A 19862-nucleotide genomic window follows, 5' to 3' on the forward strand; every position below is an offset into this window, starting at 1 on the left:
AGTCCAGCAAGGAACCAGAACCTGTGCCATCAATGTCAGGCGTGAGTGACATCGCAGCTTGTCTTCTGTCTCCTATTGCTGACGATCCTTCAGCTCTACCATCTCCCACCTCCTCTCCCTCCTCCAGTCAGGAACTCTTCTTGCTTGTTCACTCAATGCCAGCCCCTGTATGCCAGCTGCTGTGCTGTGCTGCTGTACTTTTCAAGGTACTGTACTGTAAGGTTAAAAGTTTTATTTTTTGTCTTTGTTTTTCATGTATTATTTATGTGAAAAGTATTATAAACATATTACAGTACAGTACTATATTGCTGATTGTGTTAGTTGGGTACTTAGGCTTACTTTGTTGGACTTACAAACAAATTGGACTTATGAGTTCGGAACAGAACTCGTTTGTGTATAGGGGAATCGTACTTACTTGTGAATCCAATTTCATGAAGTTCCTGAACAAATAACAAAAGCCAGATTAGTGCCTACTTCTGGTAGGGGTGGGAGGATTCTAACTGAGAAGAGCAATAAGATATCCTTCTGAGTGGTGGAAAAATTCTATCTTGATCTGTGTGGTAGTTTCACTTGTGTATACATATGTAAAAACAAAAAAATACACATTTATGATTTGTGCAATTTACTGTATGTATGATACACCTCAATTTTTTAAAAGAATTATGAAATAAAACATAGAAAAAATAAGATATCTGAATACCTTTATTGTCCCGTCATTTAAAAAAATGTGGTTTAATTATATGTATTTGTCCATTACTGACATGTCATCCTGATATGGATTCTTTTTGCCAGTGTATCCATACACAGCTCCCTAAAAACATTTCTCTTTGGCACATACATCTATACTTAGGTAAACACGTGCCAGTTAGCAATATATTGCCCCTCAGCTCCAATTCACCCTTCAATATATGCTCTGTGACAGAAAACAGAACTCCTTTAAGCATCTCCACAGAGAGCACGATGTTAAATTTTCTCAGCAGAGGGCACTGGAGGAGGGAAGAAGCTCTCCAGGTATTTCCTGCTACTGTATGGTGAGTCAGCAACCTTGCAGCCTTTGCCTGGCCTAGAGATAAACTTCTGAGCAGCCCCTCTCAATATGGAAACTGACCCCAAGGTCTTCTGCTCACACTGGTACCCTGAGTCACTACTCACTTTGCAGCTGACACCCCCACTCTCCCCTATACCTGCCACCCTCCCACTGCAGACCCCGGCAAAGCACACCTGTGCCTTGGCTCCCATTCCCTCTGCAAGCTCACCCCACTGGTTCCTGATCACCTGCACTCCAGAGGAGACTGCAGAACAGCTGTGGCCAGAACAAACCAGCAAGCTTCTCTGCTCTCCAGTGGCTGAACTACACCTTCTCCAACAGGATCTGAACCAGCCTTGGGGAGGGGAACCCTTCTAAGTTTGTCCTTCTTTGGCTATTCTCCCTCAGCCCTAGAATACCATACACGGTTTCCTTCTAGTCATTCTTTTATCAGACCTTAATAATTCATTATATTAAACTCAACCCACTGTGTGGTTTCTATTCTTGATTGGACCCAGACTGATACAAGCATTGTAAACATTTTATATCAGTTTTACTTGACATACTGGATATGATCCAATCAAACTGTCAGAAAAAAAAAAAAGCTAAGAAAGAAAGGGGAAAAAGTGTCAAGAAGGAAATAAAGGATACAACATAAAGTGCAGAATACACCTGTTAAAATAAGAGAGATGTTCTGCCATATGTGGGGCAGAAGAGAATTAGAGAAATTAAATAATTGGGTTGATTTTTCTAGCCTGGTTAACTGCTGAATCTTTTTTTGCTTTAGTTATTAATACTCAGAATTAAGTGATAAAAATAGTATTGTATAATGTCAATTTCATGAAAATAAAATAATAATTTCTTAAACTGGGCTACCACTTACTTTTTCTAGGAAAACCTTCAGAGACAAAAATCAACCAAACATTTATTAATATTTAATGTAAATTATTTTCAAATTTTCAGCTAAATAACCTATCCATCAATCCATAATTGAGTCCAGCAATTATGCAATACTGTCAGGCATTGCATATTTGAGATGGGAAGAGTTTACTATAAATAAAGAACCAGGATAGAAATGAAAAGGCTCATTGAGAACTGAGAATAGTATTAAGGACAGGGTAAGATGTGGATGGGAGGGAAAGAGGCACTCCACTTTGTAGCGATGGCATGGGCCAAGGTTTAGAAGTGAAAATAAACATGGCACATGTTTGAACCAGAAAGGAGAAAATTCTATTGGATCCTCAGGCAAAGGTGACAAATAGGCTTGGAGGGCACCTTGAAAACGGAAGTATTAAATTTTGGTTTCAATGTTGACACTAAGTAGCCACTATGAGGTTCAATAGAGAGGAGATGACAGTGTAAAAGAAAGATTTTTCGAGAAAACTAATGTAATAATAATAGGAAAATTTGAGCTGGGAACGGCTTTGTGGGAGAAAAAATTAAATTGTAGTTGATATGACTCAGTTTACAAACTCAGATGTGCAAATAATCACATTAATCATCATCTTTCAATCATCTTACTTTGAACTCTGAGCTTTATCTCCTCAGGATTGGTTGGAAAATGCATTTATTAAGTCACTCAACAGACATGTGTAAAGCCCCTATTATGCCCCACATATTTTCTACAGACTGGAAATAGAACAATAAATGAAATAAAGTACCTGTGCTTGTGGAACTTACATTTGAGTGGAGGAGACAGATTACAAACAAGTATGATCCAATAAAACTGAAGGGGAAAAAAAAGCTAAGAAAGAAATAAAGGGGAATTAACAAATTAAGATACAGTAAAACCTTGGTTTGCGAGCATAATTCGTTCCGGGAACATGCTTGTAATCCAAAGCACTTGTATATCAAAGCAAATTTCCCCATAAGAAATAATGGAAACAGATGATTCGTTCCACAACCCCAAAATATTCATATAAAAGTGATTACAATACAGTAATATAATACAAAATAATAAAGAAAATACAAAATATAAAGATAAATAAACAAATTAACCTGCACTTACCTTGCAAAACCTTTGTGGCTGGTGTGAGGGAGACAAGAGAGAGGCGGGTTATGGCGAGGACAACTTTCACTATCACTAACAGAATCACTGCTATCTATCGGCTCAATGGAATCTTTTTCTTTTTGTGCAGCTTTAACAAGAAACCTATCCAACGACACTTGCTTTTGCCTCCTTTTGAGGATTTCGCAGAAATGTGACATTGCATTGTTGTTAAACAGATTCATCGCTCGCACTGCTACAGCCTTATTGGGTGGTGCTTTTCTACAAAATTTTGCACTGTTTCCCACATTTTACCCATCTCCCTAATCTCATTTGAAGTGAGGGGTTCCTCCACCTTTTTCTCCTCCTCCTCTGCAGACGAGATCTCCTCCATAACCTCTTGCTGTTGCTCGCGATGCAGATCCATCAGTTCGTCGGTGGTCAGCTCCATTGGCTCAGTTGTGATCACGTGACGTTCGGTGTCAGGTACTACTTGTATTGCAAGACATCACTTGTTTATCAAGTTAAAATTTATTAGAAATGTTTGCTCATCTTGCAGAACACACAGCGCAAGTTACTCGCAATCCAAGGTTTTACTGTATAATATCAAGTAGTGATCTGTGCAGCGAGGTAAGGTGAAGAGGGTTTCAATCTATTGAGACTGGGTAAAGATGGCACTTCACCATAGTGACATTTGAGCGGAGACCTGAATGAAGATACAACATCCATTGGATACTGGGGAAAGAAATTTTGCAGGAAGAGGAAAAGGAAACTACAAGGACCGAGAAAAGGGAGCATACTTGGTACGTTTAAGAATCAGCAAGGAGGCCAATATAACTGAATGAGATGGATCAGGCAGAGGAGCAATAAGAAACCAAATCAGAGCAGTAAATCAGGGGCCATTTAATGTGGGCTATGGTGAGGATTTTGGATTTAATTGTCAGCAAGCTGAGGCCAGGAAGTGATGTGATCTCGCTTTCAAACGATCACAGTGGCAGCCTTTATGGAAATGGACTGTTGGGGAAAGGGGAGCAACAGTGGCATTAGAGCCCAGTTAACACGCTGTGTCATACTCCAGGTGAAAGATGGTGGTTCGAATGAGCAGTGGATGTGGTGACTTATAGTCAGATGCAGGATATATTATATTTTGAAAGTTGAGCTGACAACATTCACTGACAAATTAGATAGCAGGTGTGAAATTAAGAGTCGAGAAAAGATGACTCAAAGTTTTTCACCTGAGGAAGGGAGTCAATGGCAGTGCCCTTTTCTGAAATAGGGAACATTAGGGAAAGAACAGGGTTGAGAAACGAATCATGGGTTCTGCTTAGAACACATCAAGTCTTCACTAAACGTCATCTCTCCTGTTTCTCTCTACATATAACAATGCTTCTGACACCAGATGTGTGGGGTATTCCACACAAAATAATTATTCAGTTCTCAGTGGGTACCAACTGAGCGTTCTACATTTAGCTCAGTTCTAACCCTGACTGCCTGGAGAGTGCAGACCCCACAGGTTATGGGCTCAGTCCCACAAGACTGCCCGCCCCGCTTCAGATGCCAGTCACAAGTCCCATGGTTGTCACTTGTACTTCTGACTAACCAGCCATAAACCAGCAGTCCCCATGACCCCCTCCTTATGTTCAGTAATTTGCTAGAATGGCTTACAGAACCCAGCGACACAGTTTACTTACTATTGCTGATCTATTATAAATGATACAATTCAGGAACAGCCCAGAGATACGTAGGACAAGTTATGTGGGAAGGGGCACAGAGCTTCCGTGCCTTCGTCGAGAGCACCACCCTCCCGGGGCCTCAATGAGTTCACCAACTTGGAAGTTCTCTGAACCCTTTGGGTTAGGGTTTTTTCTGTTGTTGAGGCATCATTTCATAGACTGGATTGATTAAATCATTGAACATTAGTGATTAATTCAACCTCCAGCCCATTTTCACCCACCAGAAAGTCAGGGGGTAGGGCTGAAAGTTCCAATTCTCTAATCTCACAGCTGGCCTGGCAACCAGCTCCTCATCCTGAGAAACTTTCCAAACGTCACCTCATTAATATAAATAAACTCAGACATGGTTGAATAACAAAAGATAACTCCTTTCAATTTTTTTCACTCTGGAGCTATTTCAGGAGTCTGTGACAAAAGCCAAATATAACAGAAGATGCTCCTAAAGCTCATATCACTTAGGAAACTACAAGGGTTTTAGGAGTTCAGTCCAGCAGCCAGGGACAAAACCCAAAATATATATTTCTTATTATATCACATTCACCAAAGAGATATCAAGTCTCTAGCTGGATATGCAAGTCTGGAGTTTAGAGGAGAGGCTGGAGGTATATATTTGGGATCTTCAGCATATAGACATTATAAAGTGCTAACAGATATGTGAGCTCACTTAGGGAGTGAATATCATGGGACACTTCACCATTTAAAGATTCAATGAGGAGGGGAACAAAAGGAGATGGAAGTTCAGTCAGAAAAGTGACTGAGAGCCAAGTGTCCTGAAAGGCAACTGAAGTCTTTCAAGAAATGGAGTGATCATCTCTACCAAATGCTACCAAGAACTCTAGTAAGTCTTGGACTGAGAACTGACCATTAGAATTGGCGATGTAGGGGTCATTGGTGACCTTGACAAGAGGTCTTACTGGAGTTATAGTAGCAAAACTGAATTGGATCAGATTCAAGAAAAAGCAGAGAGAACTCAGCAAGGACAAATTCTACAAGAGTTTTACAGTAAAGGACAGCAGAAAAATGAGGTGTTAGCAGAAGCAGAGAGAGTGTCAAGAGTCAAGTGGTGTTCTTTTAAGATTTGAGCCATTGAAGGCTTAAAGACTTAAATATTAAGCCATGACACCATAAACCTCCTAGAAGAAAACATAAGCAAACCTTCTCTGACATAAATTGTAGCAATGTTTTCTTTGGTCAATCTCTCAAGGCAATAGAAAGAAAAGCAAAAATAAACAAATGGGACCTAATCAAACTTGTAAGATTTTGCACAGCAAAGGAAGCCATAATAAACAAAATGGAAAGACAACCTATGGACCAGGAGAAAATATTTGCAAATGAAGTGACCGACAAGGGCTTAATTTCCAAAATATACAAACAGCTCATACAACTCAACAAAAAAATAAACAACTCAATCAAAAAAAATGGGTAGAAGGCCTAAAAAGACATTTCTCCAAAGAAGACATACAGATGGCCAATAGGCACATGAAAAGATGCTCCACATTGCTATTATTAGAGAAATGCAAATCAAACTACAAAACTACAATGAGGTATCACCTCACATCAGTCAGAATGGCAATCATCAAAAAGTCTACAAGTAATAAATGCTGGAGAGCGTGTGGAGAAAAGGGAACCCTCTACAATGTTGGTGAGAATGTAAACTGCTGCATCCACTATGGAAAACAGTATAGAGTTTCCTTAAAAAACTAAAAATAGAGTCACCATGTGATCTAGCAATCCCACTCCTGAGCATATATCTGGAGAAAACTCTAATTTGAAAAGATACATGCACCCCAATGTTCATAGCAGCACTATTTAAAATATCCAAGAAGCAACCTAAATGTCCATCAACAGATGAATGGATAAAGAAGATGTGGTATACATACACAATGGAATACTACTCAGTTATAAAAAAAAAAAAAGAATGAAATAATGCCATTTGTAGCAACATGGCTAGACCTAGAGATTATCACACCAAGTGAAGTAAATCAGGCAGAGAAAGACAAGTGGGATATGTGGAATCTATAATATGATACAAATGAACTTATTTGCAAAACAGAAATAGACTCATAGACATAGAAAAAAACTTATGGTTACCAAAGGGGAAGAGCGGGTATCAGACAACATGGTTAATTAGTTAATGTTAAGTCTTTCCATTCTCTTAATAATCATCTAGATTTCTTTATTTGTTAAGCAAATCTCTCTCCGTCTTTGTCTTTCCGGACTGGAGTCCCATGTTCCCCCCACCTCTGGGCCATTCATTCACACGTGGCAACTCTACTTTGTCTTCTCTAGACGGCATCCACCTCTAATAAAATATATTCTGTTCATTAAACAGAAGCACATACAGTTTTCTAAGTTCAGGTGCCCCGTGATTTTCTAACAAAGGCAAGAACATGTTTCTTCTTAAAACTTCCTAATTAAATCCAGTCTTTTTTGATCTTTTTATTTTTTTATTTTTTTGATTTTTTTTAATCTTTTTATAATTCCTCACTGGGAACATTACCAGCTGCAAAAGTCCTTATGTAAGACTTTACTGCATTTGATTGCTTAGAGCCACTCATTTTTAAATTATAATTTTAATTATTTTACCCCAAATGTACTCCAGTAGAACGTCCCCCTAGTGAAGCTCATGCACTGGTTTTAAGATTTTGTTTAATTAAACATGTTTAATCTGACCAGTCCCATCAGAGTAATACCTAGAGAATCTATTTATCCTCTTTGTTTATTGTATGATATCTGTTCCAAATCTCATACACAATTCAAAGATAATAATGCTAATCATTGTTATGATAACTTTTTTAAAGTTTAAATAAGTGATATTTACTGATTTCCTTTTGTTCACAATCTATTTATAGCTCAAATAGATTATTCAGTTATGGCTACCTGTTTGAGAGGCTCAAATAATTTGAAGAGAGTGATTTTAACTGGGCTCAGGGAGCAAATGCTCAGTCTGCTTTGCCAATATCCATGGAGTACTACATTTGATTGCAAATGAATGTTTGAAATATAGTTAATCTATATTATGCATTTGTGTGTGTGTATGTGTATGTCTGTGTGTGTGAGAGAGAGAGAGAGAGAGATTTATTTTTGGCCACACTCTCTGAGCTGCAAAAAAGCAATAGCTTTCTGGTTTGGGGTTCAGGCCAGCAGAGCAGGCTACTTGCCTCAGGGTAAAAGATAGAAATGAGACTAAGTCAGCGGTGTTAAATCAAGAGGTCTATATTAAAAGATTTAGCACTAAAATCTAAATAAAGAATGTCTTTTAAAATAAAAAGACATTCATTATTTCAGTTCATTAAAAAACAACAACTCTCATTTTTCTACCAGTGAAGAGTCTTGTCACTCTTTTTTATTTTATTTTATTTTTATTTTTTAAAGCTCTTTATTGGAATATAATTTCTTTACACTGTTGTGCCAGTTTTTGCTGTACAACAAATTGAATCAGCTGTATTTATACATATATCTCCATATCTCTTCCCTCCTGTGACTCCTTCCACCCTCCCTATCCCAGACCTCTAAGTCATCACCCAGCATCAAGTTGATCTCCCTGTGTTATGCAGCAGCTTTCCGCTAGCTATCTGTTTTACATTTGGTAGTGTATATATGTCAGTGCCAGTCTCTCACTTCATCCTGGCTTCCCCTTCGCCGCACTCCACCCCCCCGCCCCAGCCCCTTGTCCTCAAATCCGTTCTCTACATCTGCATCTTTATTCTTGCCCTGTCACTGGGTTTATCTGTACCACTCTTTTAGATTCCATATGTATGAGTTAGCATACGGTATTTGTTTTTCTCTTTCTGGCTTACTTCGCTCTGTATGACAGACTCTAGGTCCATTCACCTCACTACAAATAACTCAACTTCATTCCTTCTTATGGCTGAGTAATATTCCATTGTATATATATGCCACATCTTCTTTATCTATTCATCTGTTGATGGGCATTTAGGTTGCTTCCATGTCCTGCCTATTGTAAATAGTGTTGCAATGAGCATGGTGGTACAGGTTTCTTTTCGGATTATGGTTTTCTCAGGGTATATGCCCAGGAGTGGGATTGCTGGGTCATATGGTAGTTCTATTTTTAGTTTTTTGAGGAAACCCCAAACTATTTTCCATAGTGGCTATACCAATTTACATTCCCACCAACAGTGCAGCAGGCTTGTTGCTCTTTAATCAATGAATTTCAAATGCCCAAATATTTTAGACATGAAAATTAAAGGAATATAATCAAAGTAAACGTCATGTTACTTTATTGTAGTATGCTTCTTTGGTAATTTTATATATTTTATGCTCTTTGGGCATTTTGAAATTATATCTGAATGGAGCAATGGAAATACCCATAATGCAGATCTATTAATTATCAGTATTTTTAGCAAACTAAGGAAGTAGGGAGAGTGATGTATTACACTCAAAAGTAAGTAGAAAAAAATTACATTCCTATCCTGGAGCCCCCCTGATAATGGTAGACCTATGTTGATCCTTCAGGTGCCTTGGGTGGCTCACCTGTCACTCTTTCTGCCAAAAGTAAGCAAAGTGGCCACTGGGCGACATCAGAGAACACCATGGACTTTGGTGCCACCAGGATACCTGTGCTCCTCAGCACCATGAATCTTTGTGACAAACCCAGGAAGCAGGCTCCCTGCTCTCTGAAGAACTAACTCAAGTAGCTTCTTGGACCAAGTCCAGCTGGCTGAAGCTCAGCCCAGATGAAACAAAAAGGAACCTAAGTGAAAAGAGGAGAAATTGGCAATTTGACAAGAAATCCAATATCAATTCTTTTTAAGGGCCAACATTGTCAGGCTGGTGAGTAATTTTGTGGTAAATTGCTATTTTTAGAATCTCAAAGGAATGCACTGGTGAAAAATGCATTCTTTCACCTCTAACTCATCAGGAAACCAAGAGCCAGACATGAAATGTAATTCTAGAAAGTATTGTCTCAAAGTTATTTAATATGCACTCTGACTAACCTAAAGTGGATACACATACAGATAACAGGCATGCTATCACCAAGTGGAGCCCCATAAAGCACTTAACTTGGTCCTTGTATAAAGCAATCAAGTACAACCTCATAGTGAAGTAAGCACTGAACCAAGGGTCAAAAGTCCAGACTTTGCCACTAAACTAGCTGTGTGACTTTATGCTTAACTCCTCTTTTTTTTCTTCATGTGAAATAGTCCAACTATACCAAAGATTATAGAGAGAGTATGTATGCATATTGGTACATGGGTTTGTCAAATCTTAACATTTGGACTTATCTCCTTCAGATTGTTTTAAAAGATATAAAACAGCATAGACAGATGAAGTCCTAGGAATTTCTCACTCTCCCTCCCATCCCGTCCTCTCCATCCAACACAGAAGTGACCACTTTTCTGATTTCTACTCTCATTTCCATGCCTGTTATTAAATTATTACATCACAGGTATAGACCCATAAGCACTACTTAGTATCCTGTTGTATGTTTGTAAGTTTTGTATAGATGCTATTGGGCGTACATACAAGGGTGTGCACAAATGAAAGGGTTAAGAGCAGGCACCCTGGAGCTTACCTGCCTGGATTCAAATAGTAGTTGTGCCATTTCCTTTCCGTGGGCTTCCGGCAAATTACTTATACTCTCTGTGCCTGCATTTCCTCATCTGTTAAACAGGAAACATAATGGACCTGCATTATAGGTTGTCATGAGGATTACATGAATGGACACCTGGAAAGTACTCGGGACAGAGCCTGGTCACACTAAGCTCTGCATAAGTGTTATTTTGTTACGATTCAAACGTTTTATAGAATTCCCTTATACGAATATATTTCAATTTATATGTCTAGTCTCCATTTGATGAGCATTTAAGTTGTTTACAATTTTTTACTACTACAGACGTTCTTCAGCATGTCTCACTGTTGAAGAATGTGGCCAACTTTTGTAGTGACTATGTATGTCTGAGAATGAAATTGCTGGGTTAACCCAACTTTGGGCTCTAGCAGATATTAGCATACTGCCTTCCAACATATGGTAAAAATTCCCACTCTCACTCGGGTTCCTATTACTGCATCCTCACCAATTTTAGTGTTGCCGATCTTCATTTATGTATTTGTAAAATGAGGAGGGGGGCACTAGATGATCCCTAGAGTCTTTGTGTATTTTCCACATTCTCTGATCCCCTTTCTTTGAATTTCCCTCTTTCTCCCTTCACCTAGAGATAAACTAGTCCAGCAAATAGCAAACTATTTCTTCTGAGTCTATAAGCCTGTTGTTTGGTATTTTATATTCTGAATAGTCTGTAAACTAGGACATCCAATAATACAATTTCAGTAGTCATAAGGAAGACTATCACCTAAACTGACAGTATCCAAGCCAGGCATACTTCCAATGCTTTTCAAACAGATCTGTAGTTTTCAGACATTTTAAAGCAATGGACTTTTTAAAAAATAAAAATATAAACTGAAGTTCAACATAAATGCTTTCTCCTTTTTTCCCCCTTTTGCTTACCTCTAATATATATCTTACAGGTTGGTAAAAGCTCCTTATAATGGAATTATTAATAGTGCCTATATGAACTTCCTGAAAATAAGAAATATTGAAATGTTTCCATTTATCTTGTTATTTTACCGATTAAATTTGCATTTTATACTTTGATAGTTTTCATTTTAGACTAGTATATATTCTATACTAAAATCTTCTGGAAATATCCATGTTAGAAAAGAATTGCCTATTACTGCCAAAGAGCTCTGATTTTACTACCTATAATTTATATGGGAAAAAAATAAACAGCTTCAGGCTCTAAAGTTTATAATTATAGGCTAACATTGCCTCCTAATGGTAAGAAGCTTAATCACATCATATTTCAAGTTAGAAAAAAAAATTTTTTTAATATGTGCAAAACTTTGAAGTGACCTCTTCCTATGCGAATATTACCTTATATCGATAATACAGTTGGGGAGGGAGACAGTACTGATCAGACATACTGGCAAGACTAGGGCAGGAGTTTCTGCTCTCCCTCTGATGTACCATCTACAAGTCCCAGAATTCTCTCTCATTTCCTCTCAGATGCAGTTACTGAAGATCTTCAAACTTCAGCCAGCCCTCACTTGTACTTATGGCAAGCCTGTCCTAGTCTTAATATGTTAAGATGCTAGTTCCAGAGAGCCAGCTGGAGTATGGGATCAGCCTGGAATACAGATGGCCTCCGGATTGCTAAAAGGTGAGCTCCTGCTCTGACATCCACATGTACCCAGGTCAGCACACTTACCATCAGTCTCACCAAAGCCTCATGTTCCCTGTCTTTTTTTTTTTTTTTTTTAAACCCTCATGAAGCCAGAGCCCAGTTGTGAACCTCTGCTTTACACTCCCGGTGTCTAAAACTGGAGGCTTCACCACCACCTGTCAGGGGCTTTTCCTGGAAGAGTCATGAAAAAGGAATTGACTAAACCCTCCTTAGCCCAAGCCTTTGAACTAAGAATCTGCCACCTACCTGATGTAAGCTCACAGAGCTTTGGGTCAGAGGTCATCAAATCAGAACCTTTAGATATATCTCTAGCCCAGGTCAGATTCAAAGTTCCCCCCACCTGGCTGCTGTGATTGGGGCTGCTTCTCCTTTGGGAGGCAGCCCTGAGCCAAGTGTGTAACCCTCACTCATTCCTATCCTACCAAATCTGCCTGCTATGAGGAGCCAGCAAGCCTTTTTACAGTGTCTTAGAGGTTTTTAAAACAGGCAAGAAAGAACACAGAGAAAATAGTAAAATGCAGATGGAGGAGAAGGAATAGTAAGAATAAGAAAGAAATGAGAGGAAAAGGAGCACTTGTCTCAGGCAGAAACCATATTATTTATTACTTATGATCCACCCACTCCAGGACTAGCCACTTCCTGTGTAGTGAAGAAGTACTTGCCTGCCAATATTAAAGAGATAGGTAAAATGTAGAAGGGAAACTTAAGGCTGCAAAGACGACATATAATTCAGTAAATATTCTATTGGTAGAGTACGATAAATTCTACCATTGGCATACACTGATTGAGGTCCACACAGATATCTGAAATGTGAAATTAACAAGAAGCTATGTTAAGTCATATTACTATAGGTACAGATAGAAATCTGATATCAGTTCCAGTGATCTGTGTTAAGAATTTACTGAGCCACATCTGGGTTTAGCAGCAGAGCTGGGTAATTGATTAGCAATGTCTTCCATGGGCACACACGTGTCACATAGCTACCTTTTCTTTTCTAGAACCTTCCCCCATTAACTCCTTCCTGGTTCTCTAGCCAGGGTGCTTCTCAAGCTTTAATGTATGAATTACCTAGGGGTTTGCTAAAATTCGGATTCTGATGAAGCAAGTCTGTGCTAGGGCCTAAGATTCTGAATTTCTAAGAAGCTCTCACGATGCCCATTCTGGACCATAGAACTTTCAGGTCTCCTTTTCTAACAACAATTTCCTTTGCTCATCACCTAGCAAGAGTATTACCTTTTTCTCTTTTTCTTATTGCTGGCCAGTCAGGGAAGGAAGATAGTAGCCACTGCTGTCAGGCCTTAATAATCAGAGAATTTTAAAATTTTTATTATAAAAGATTCCTATAACATTTTATGATGTTCAATTTCATATGCATGTGCGTATATTTATAGTATGTGTGTATATATACATATATATGTGTGTGTGTGTGTGTGTGTGTATATATATGATTTGTCATGCTTTTATTGGTAAGAAGTTTCTCTCAACCATTCTTCCCAAGCCCTAGAGTAAAATGATTAAGAAGCTAAAATGACCCAGAAGCTCTAAAATATCCTAAACTCTCTACTAAATTATCAAATAAATAATATTCACTACAGCTTTACGATTTATTTTACTTTATTGCATTCTAATTCTTTTTTAAATAGTATCCTGAACATGATGTACATGGTAATTCCCCTTTGCTCCTCAACAACAGAAAATGCCTTAAGTTGAGGGGTACTTGTTCACTTTTATAGTGTTACATAAAATAAGCATATGTGAAAAAACCAGAAGATATAGATATTGACAAGTTAATTGGTTTATATCTTTGCACGTTATTCACTCTGAAAAATTCTAAATGTGATGATTCTTTAGCCACAGTACCTCAAAAGTGAGTGTATGGCCTTGTGTCCTGCATCAAAGCATCATTTCCTTATGAGAAAATTTCCCAGCTGAATGATCCTCTTCTTCCAACTTACAGGTGCCTTCATCACATCACAAAAAGGACCGTGAGGCATGTCCTCATGAATAACCAGCTTTTTAGTCCTATGTAGAGTCTGTGGGCCCACTTTCAGCTCCAGATCCTTCAATAGCTGAAAATTCTGTGTCAATAAGTGGTTTCAGAAATCGCTCAACCTTGGTTAGTCTCTGCTTCAGTTTCTGCTGCATTGACTCATACTCAGCCAGGATCCGAGCAAACCTTGTTTGCAGGAGGTCTACTGACCCCTCCATTCGGGTGACCTTCTCTTCGAGATCTTTAGGATCACTTCCAGCATTTGCAATGTTTATGTCCAATAGACCATCTTTCATCAAGATTTGCTTCCCTTTCTCTTCTAGCATACATTTGGCATCTGGGTACTCTGTTAGAGCTTCCATGAGGTCATCTTTTGAGAGACAGAACAGATCTGAGTAGCCAATACTTTTAATGTTGGCTGTTCTTCGATTGCCAGCTTTGCTGCCTTTAATGTTAAGGATGCTGATCTCACCAAAGTAGCTGCCGTCACTCAATACCACAAACTGAGTGATTCCATCATCCGCCACCACAGCGAGTTTGCCTTCCTTGATGATGTACATCTCTCGTCCAATATCTCCTTTCTTGCAAATGTAATCTCCAGGACTGTAGACTTGGGGTTGTAATTTCAAGACCAACTCCACCAACAGACCAGCTTCACAGTCTGCAAAAATGCGCACCTTTTTCAATGTGTCTAAGTGAACGCTGATGGCAATCTCTGCTCTTAGTTTATCAGGTAGATACTTCAAGACTTCTCTCTCATCCACTGTTTTCTTGTTGGTCCACAGATAGTCAAACCATTTAATAACTCTTTTTTCCATATCTTTGCTTACATTCCGAAAATGCATGTATTGCTTGATCGCATCAATTCTTGCTTGAAATTCTGCTCTGGCTGCATTCATGTTGGAAATCATAGAACCTATGTTACCAACAATAGTAGCAAAAATTAACACTCCAATTAGGAAATCAGCTACCACAAAGACATACTCAGAATCCCTCACAGGAGGTGGTGTTTCACCAATGGTGGTCAAAGTCAGTGTAGACCAATAAAGGCTGTATACGTACTTTCTAGCCAAACGGCCAAACTCAGGATCGTTAACATCAGGATAGACCCATGTATCATTTCCAAATCCAACAGCTTTGGAAATAGAGAAGTACACACACGCATTCCAATGGATAATGATAACGATATACATAACAAGGTTAGAAATCCTGAAGATGTTTGGGTAGTTTGTCCTTGTTTCTGTTCTCTGGAAGAACTCAAACATTCGAGAGATCCTTAACAGTCTGTTTAATCTAATTTCTGGATAGTTCCAGCCCAGCTTAAAATACAGCAGGTCAGTCGGTATCACTGATAGAACATCAAGTTTAAACTGAAAGTTTGATTTATATTTGTCTATGAGCTTAAGCTCTTCCTTCACCAGCAGTCCTTGTTCTAGGTATCCTAAAATAGTAGAAAAAAAAAAGTGATTTTTTTTTTCCTTTTTATGCCTTTGTGAATTTTTCTAAAGTAACTCTCAATAAACTTCATTGAGTTCAAAACAAGAGTTCATTCCAATAAACATGCTTTTAGCAACATATTAAGATATGAGTACTGGTTAACATATGGCTGTGGAAAATGTTCTTTTGCAGAAATAAAAAGGAAAGCTTTGTAAGTACAGAAGTGAGAGATTATATGCAATGTATATATACAAGGTATATACACAAATCTTTAGATTCAGCATCTTGCCCCGGTAAAGCTATTCTTTTTATGAACAGCGTTCTTGCAAAGTTTTCTCAATGCCCCAGCACTGCGCTTAATTCCTCAGGCGCTCTTTTGTCAGAATCCCAGCCCCACCCTTGAAGCCTGGGTACCTCTTTGCTGTTTGACTATCGTGCACATTCTTGCCTTGCCCCTTCAGTGTGAAGCATGTGTCCTTCATGGCTTCATTTTCGTCTCTCTTTCTTACCCCCCAGGCTTCCTTAGACATCTGGGATCTTCCCTTCTCCTAAGCTGCTACCCTGGGCCTTGTGTATTAAACCCAGAATTTCAGTACTGTGATATATTTTACTAGGGAAAAATTTGTTTCTCTCCCTATCCTGCTTATCAGAGCTATGCATAGAACAGAACTGAAGCATTGTTCCAGTGTACTGATATTAGAGAATATCTTTATTTTACATAATGATTCTTAAAAGCCATACTCTGCCTACACAGGTTACCTCTGCATGTGGAGAGTAGTATAGAAAATGAGCTTATACCTACTTAGCAAGAATACTTAAGTAGGCAGCTATCAGATCCTGCCCAGATTAGTGGCCAATAATGCCTCGCCATGGACCACAAAGTTGAATTAAGGATGTACGTCCTGTTTCTTATAAAATTTCTAGTACAGATCTGCTGAGTACAATGACTTTTCCCCCATGTCTCTTCAAGGTATATCTGTTAATAACAATTACCCTTTCCCCACAGAACTGGCGGAATATTTCTGTTCTCTCTATTCCTCTCTCCTGGTATAAACCCAGTGAACAGGAAAATGGAGGAAAGCCATCAAGCCACATCCCAAAGGTTGCCTAGTAATGTTCTTCTGAATCAGTTGGAGTGGCCTAAGCCTGTACGTAGGTATGCGGTACTCTTGCTTTCAAAGGTGCTTTTTCCTCTAAAACAATTTTTTGTGATTTTTTTGGAAGAATATTTGAATTAAGAAATTTCAAATTGTATATAGAGATAAAAGTATGAAATTACAAAATATCCAAAACTAAACATATTTACCTGTCCTTGTTCGTACAAACATATCAAGAAGATAGACTAAATCTGATAAGTAATCAAAAATGAGCCAATATTCTAGGTAATCAGACTGAAGTTCATCAAAACATGCCCTGTAAAAAAACAGAACAGATTCACTTTGGTATACCTCAAAAGCTAGTATAAGAGTATAAAGCAATTATATTCCAATAAAGAGCTTAAAAATAAACAAACAAACAAAATGGAACTTGTATAAATAAAATGAAATGGGACCAATTTAAGTAAAAGTCCTCTTTGTATAATTTTATCATGATGAGAAGTATAACACATAAGGCTAATCAGCCATGGCTTTCCCAAATCCCAGGGTTGGATTTAGTTTTCTCACGCTTCTGAATTTCAACATTCTTTCCATTATACTAGTCAGCTTTGTGAAAACATCAAATGAGTATAAATGGCTTCAAGCTAATGTCAAAATATGTTTGGGTGATACACATTGATAACCAGGTTCATGTTAACTATTTGTACCCAGAATGCCTCGGGAAATCATGCTTGGTCCTGGGTGGCTGAGATGTTTACTGTTTAAGAGACAAGGAACCATAACTAATACTTGGGAAACGCATCTTGCTCTATAAAACCTAGATCCTTGATCTTTCTCCAGTCTTGGCAAAATTTTTTTCTTGTAGGCTGAAGAAAACAAAAAGTTTCTCTCAAAGTTGTAATTAAATGACTGAGCAACCAAAAGTTTAAAAGTATCCCCCCCCCCATCCCAATATTGGATTTCCAAGGATATTAGGAACCGAAGCACCTACTCTTGCTCTTGGGAAAACATATTGAGAATTGATGTAACCTCTCTTTACAACCTGTGGTGGACAAAGGAGGTATGTTCTGAAGAGCTCTAGGCCAAACTGTAAACTCAGTTAACTTGGAAATTAGAAGTGGTTTGAGATCCACAAAAATACATAGACACCTTGCAATAATCATGGTCCAGTTGTACATGACAGGTAAGGTGATGCAAAACAGCCAGTTGTAATATATGTTTCCAGAGGGATCAATAACCGCAACTTCCTTCTTCTCCCTAGCAGCAATTAGAAATAAAGGGGAAGGTTACCAAGAAACAAGAATATTTTTATTTCACATATTAAATATGGTTCTGCCCATCACCCACAATTAATGACATAGAAATAAGCTCCATCCATGGTGGGAAGACAAGCTTGGCATAAGTGCATTAGTCATAAGAAACTGGTTACTGAGGGGTGGATATAGAGTTAAATTTCTAGTCTCACATTAAACCATATTTTAGACTTTTATTAAAGCTCTTATTTTACTGCGATACTGCAGACACGTCTATTACTCCAGCTACTGAGAGAGAACAATGGCAGAGATCCTGCCAAACTCTGAATATTCCACAGACCGCTTTGGTAGGTAATGGTTGGTGGAAGAATGATGGTTTTACCACTCCCCTTACCAGGTAACAAAACAATCAGGGACCACTGTGAGGGGGGAACTCGTGGCTTCTTTCTCATCTGTATGGAGAGAAGAATATAACACAAACTAATGAAAAGTGCTTGTTCTTAAGTGTGTATGAGGAACTGAAAGGCAATAAGAGGGCCAGAGAAAGAAGGATAGAAGGAACTATATGATCAAATGGACATTTTTTCAAACTTTCTAGCATCAAACCTACATATTTATTTATTTGTTTGTTTATTAATTTATTTATTTGGCTGCATTGGGTCTTTGTTGCTGCACATGGGCTTTCTCTAGTTGCGGCGACCAGGGTCTACTCTTCATTGCAGTGAGTGAGCTTTTCAGTGCAGTGGCTTCTCTTGTTGTGGAGCACGGGCTCTAGGTGCATGGGCTTCAGTAGTTGTGGCACGTGGGCTCAGTAGTTGTGGCTCATGGGCTCTAGAGAGCAGGCTCAGTAGTTGTGGCACACAGGCCTAGTTGCGCCGCAGCATGTGGGATCCCCCAGGACCAGAGCTCGAACCCGTGTCCCCTGCATTAGCAGGCAGATTCCTAACCACTGCACCACCAGGGAAGTCCCCAAATCTATATTTTTAAGGATTTTTTCTTTTATACAACATCAATAAATTTCTAACAGGCACAAATAATTAAACCATTATCTGGTAAAGAGTTTTCTTTGAATAAGTTTAGAAAACAATTTTTTCTTTAATAAAAAGTAAAAGGATAGCTCTGAAAATATCACTCAGCCTTATCCTTGTGAAATTCTAACTCTCAAATGCTTGTTTTACACCATTCCTTGGACTTCCCTGGTGGCACAGTAGTTAAGAATCATCCTGCCAATGCAGGGGACATGGGTTCGAGCCCTGGTCCAGGAAGATCCCACATGCTGTGGAGCAACTAAGCCCATGCACCACAACTACTGAGCCTGCGCTCTAGCACTCACGAGCCACAACTACTGAGACAACGTGCCACAACTACTGAAGCCTGTGTGCCTAGAGCCCGTGCGCCACAACAAGAGAAGCCACCGCAATGAGAAGCCCCTGCACCACAACAGAGTAGCCCCCACCTGCTGCAACTAGAGAAAGCCTGCATGCAGCAACAAAGACCCAATGCAGCCAATAAATAAATAAATTTTAAAAAATAATAAAATAAAAAAAGTTTCTTTGAAATAGCTGGTGTTTTGACAGCATTTATACTGCTCTCAAAATTAGGCATGGCTTTTGCAATGAGACTACTTTACTTTGGCTTATTTGCCATACAGTATTTATGACTCAAAAATGTTAATGAAATTATTAAATTTTTATTTCATCTAAAAAAATTGATGGTAAGATCCTAGAAAGCCAACTTTCTTTGGATCCTAAATATGTCCCAATGCTAAGTTTATCTTTACCAGTGCTTGAGGAGGGAAATTAACCATGACACTGAAAATTCTTGATGAGAAAATTAAGACTAGGGCTACCATTGTTAACTTTAAGGAAATTAGAAAAAATTAAATTCATATTTGACAATGATTTATTTAGTCTTTACACAAGGCCTCTTTACTATAAACTTGTGCGAAATTATCCCGCATCTAAAACATTTAGATTTATTCCTAATTTCAATGCCAGTAAAAATACTTACTCCTCTTTCTTATCTTTGCCTTTCTCCTCTTTCTTTTTCTTATCTTTGTCCTTTTCTTTCTTCTTTTTCTTCTCTGAGTCCTTTTTATTTTCATTTTTATCATCTGGCTTGCTGAAAAAGTGA

General features: G+C 38.5%; 1 protein-coding gene across 10 annotated transcripts in view; it reads right to left on the reverse strand.

Moving 5' to 3' along the window:
• Positions 1 to 13575: 13575 nt before the first annotated feature.
• CNGA1 (cyclic nucleotide gated channel subunit alpha 1) overlaps positions 13576 to 19862 on the reverse strand; it is an 82116-nt gene continuing 75829 nt past the window's right edge. For 9 of the 10 annotated variants that reach the window (XM_057726869.1, XM_057726868.1, XM_057726877.1 and 6 more), the window contains 4 exons: positions 19740 to 19850; positions 17626 to 17733; positions 16686 to 16792; positions 13576 to 15383 (listed from right to left, as the gene is read on the reverse strand). In XM_057726869.1, the coding sequence (XP_057582852.1) occupies positions 13975 to 15383; positions 16686 to 16792; positions 17626 to 17733; positions 19740 to 19850 (1735 nt within the window). In that variant the 3' untranslated portion in view covers positions 13576 to 13974. The remainder of the gene's footprint in view (positions 15384 to 16685; positions 16793 to 17625; positions 17734 to 19739; positions 19851 to 19862) is intronic. The other variant, XM_057726878.1, reaches the window with a different exon arrangement.

The sequence above is a fragment of the Hippopotamus amphibius genome, chromosome 3, assembly GCF_030028045.1.
Source record: "Hippopotamus amphibius kiboko isolate mHipAmp2 chromosome 3, mHipAmp2.hap2, whole genome shotgun sequence".
Taxonomy (NCBI): domain Eukaryota; kingdom Metazoa; phylum Chordata; class Mammalia; order Artiodactyla; family Hippopotamidae; genus Hippopotamus; species Hippopotamus amphibius.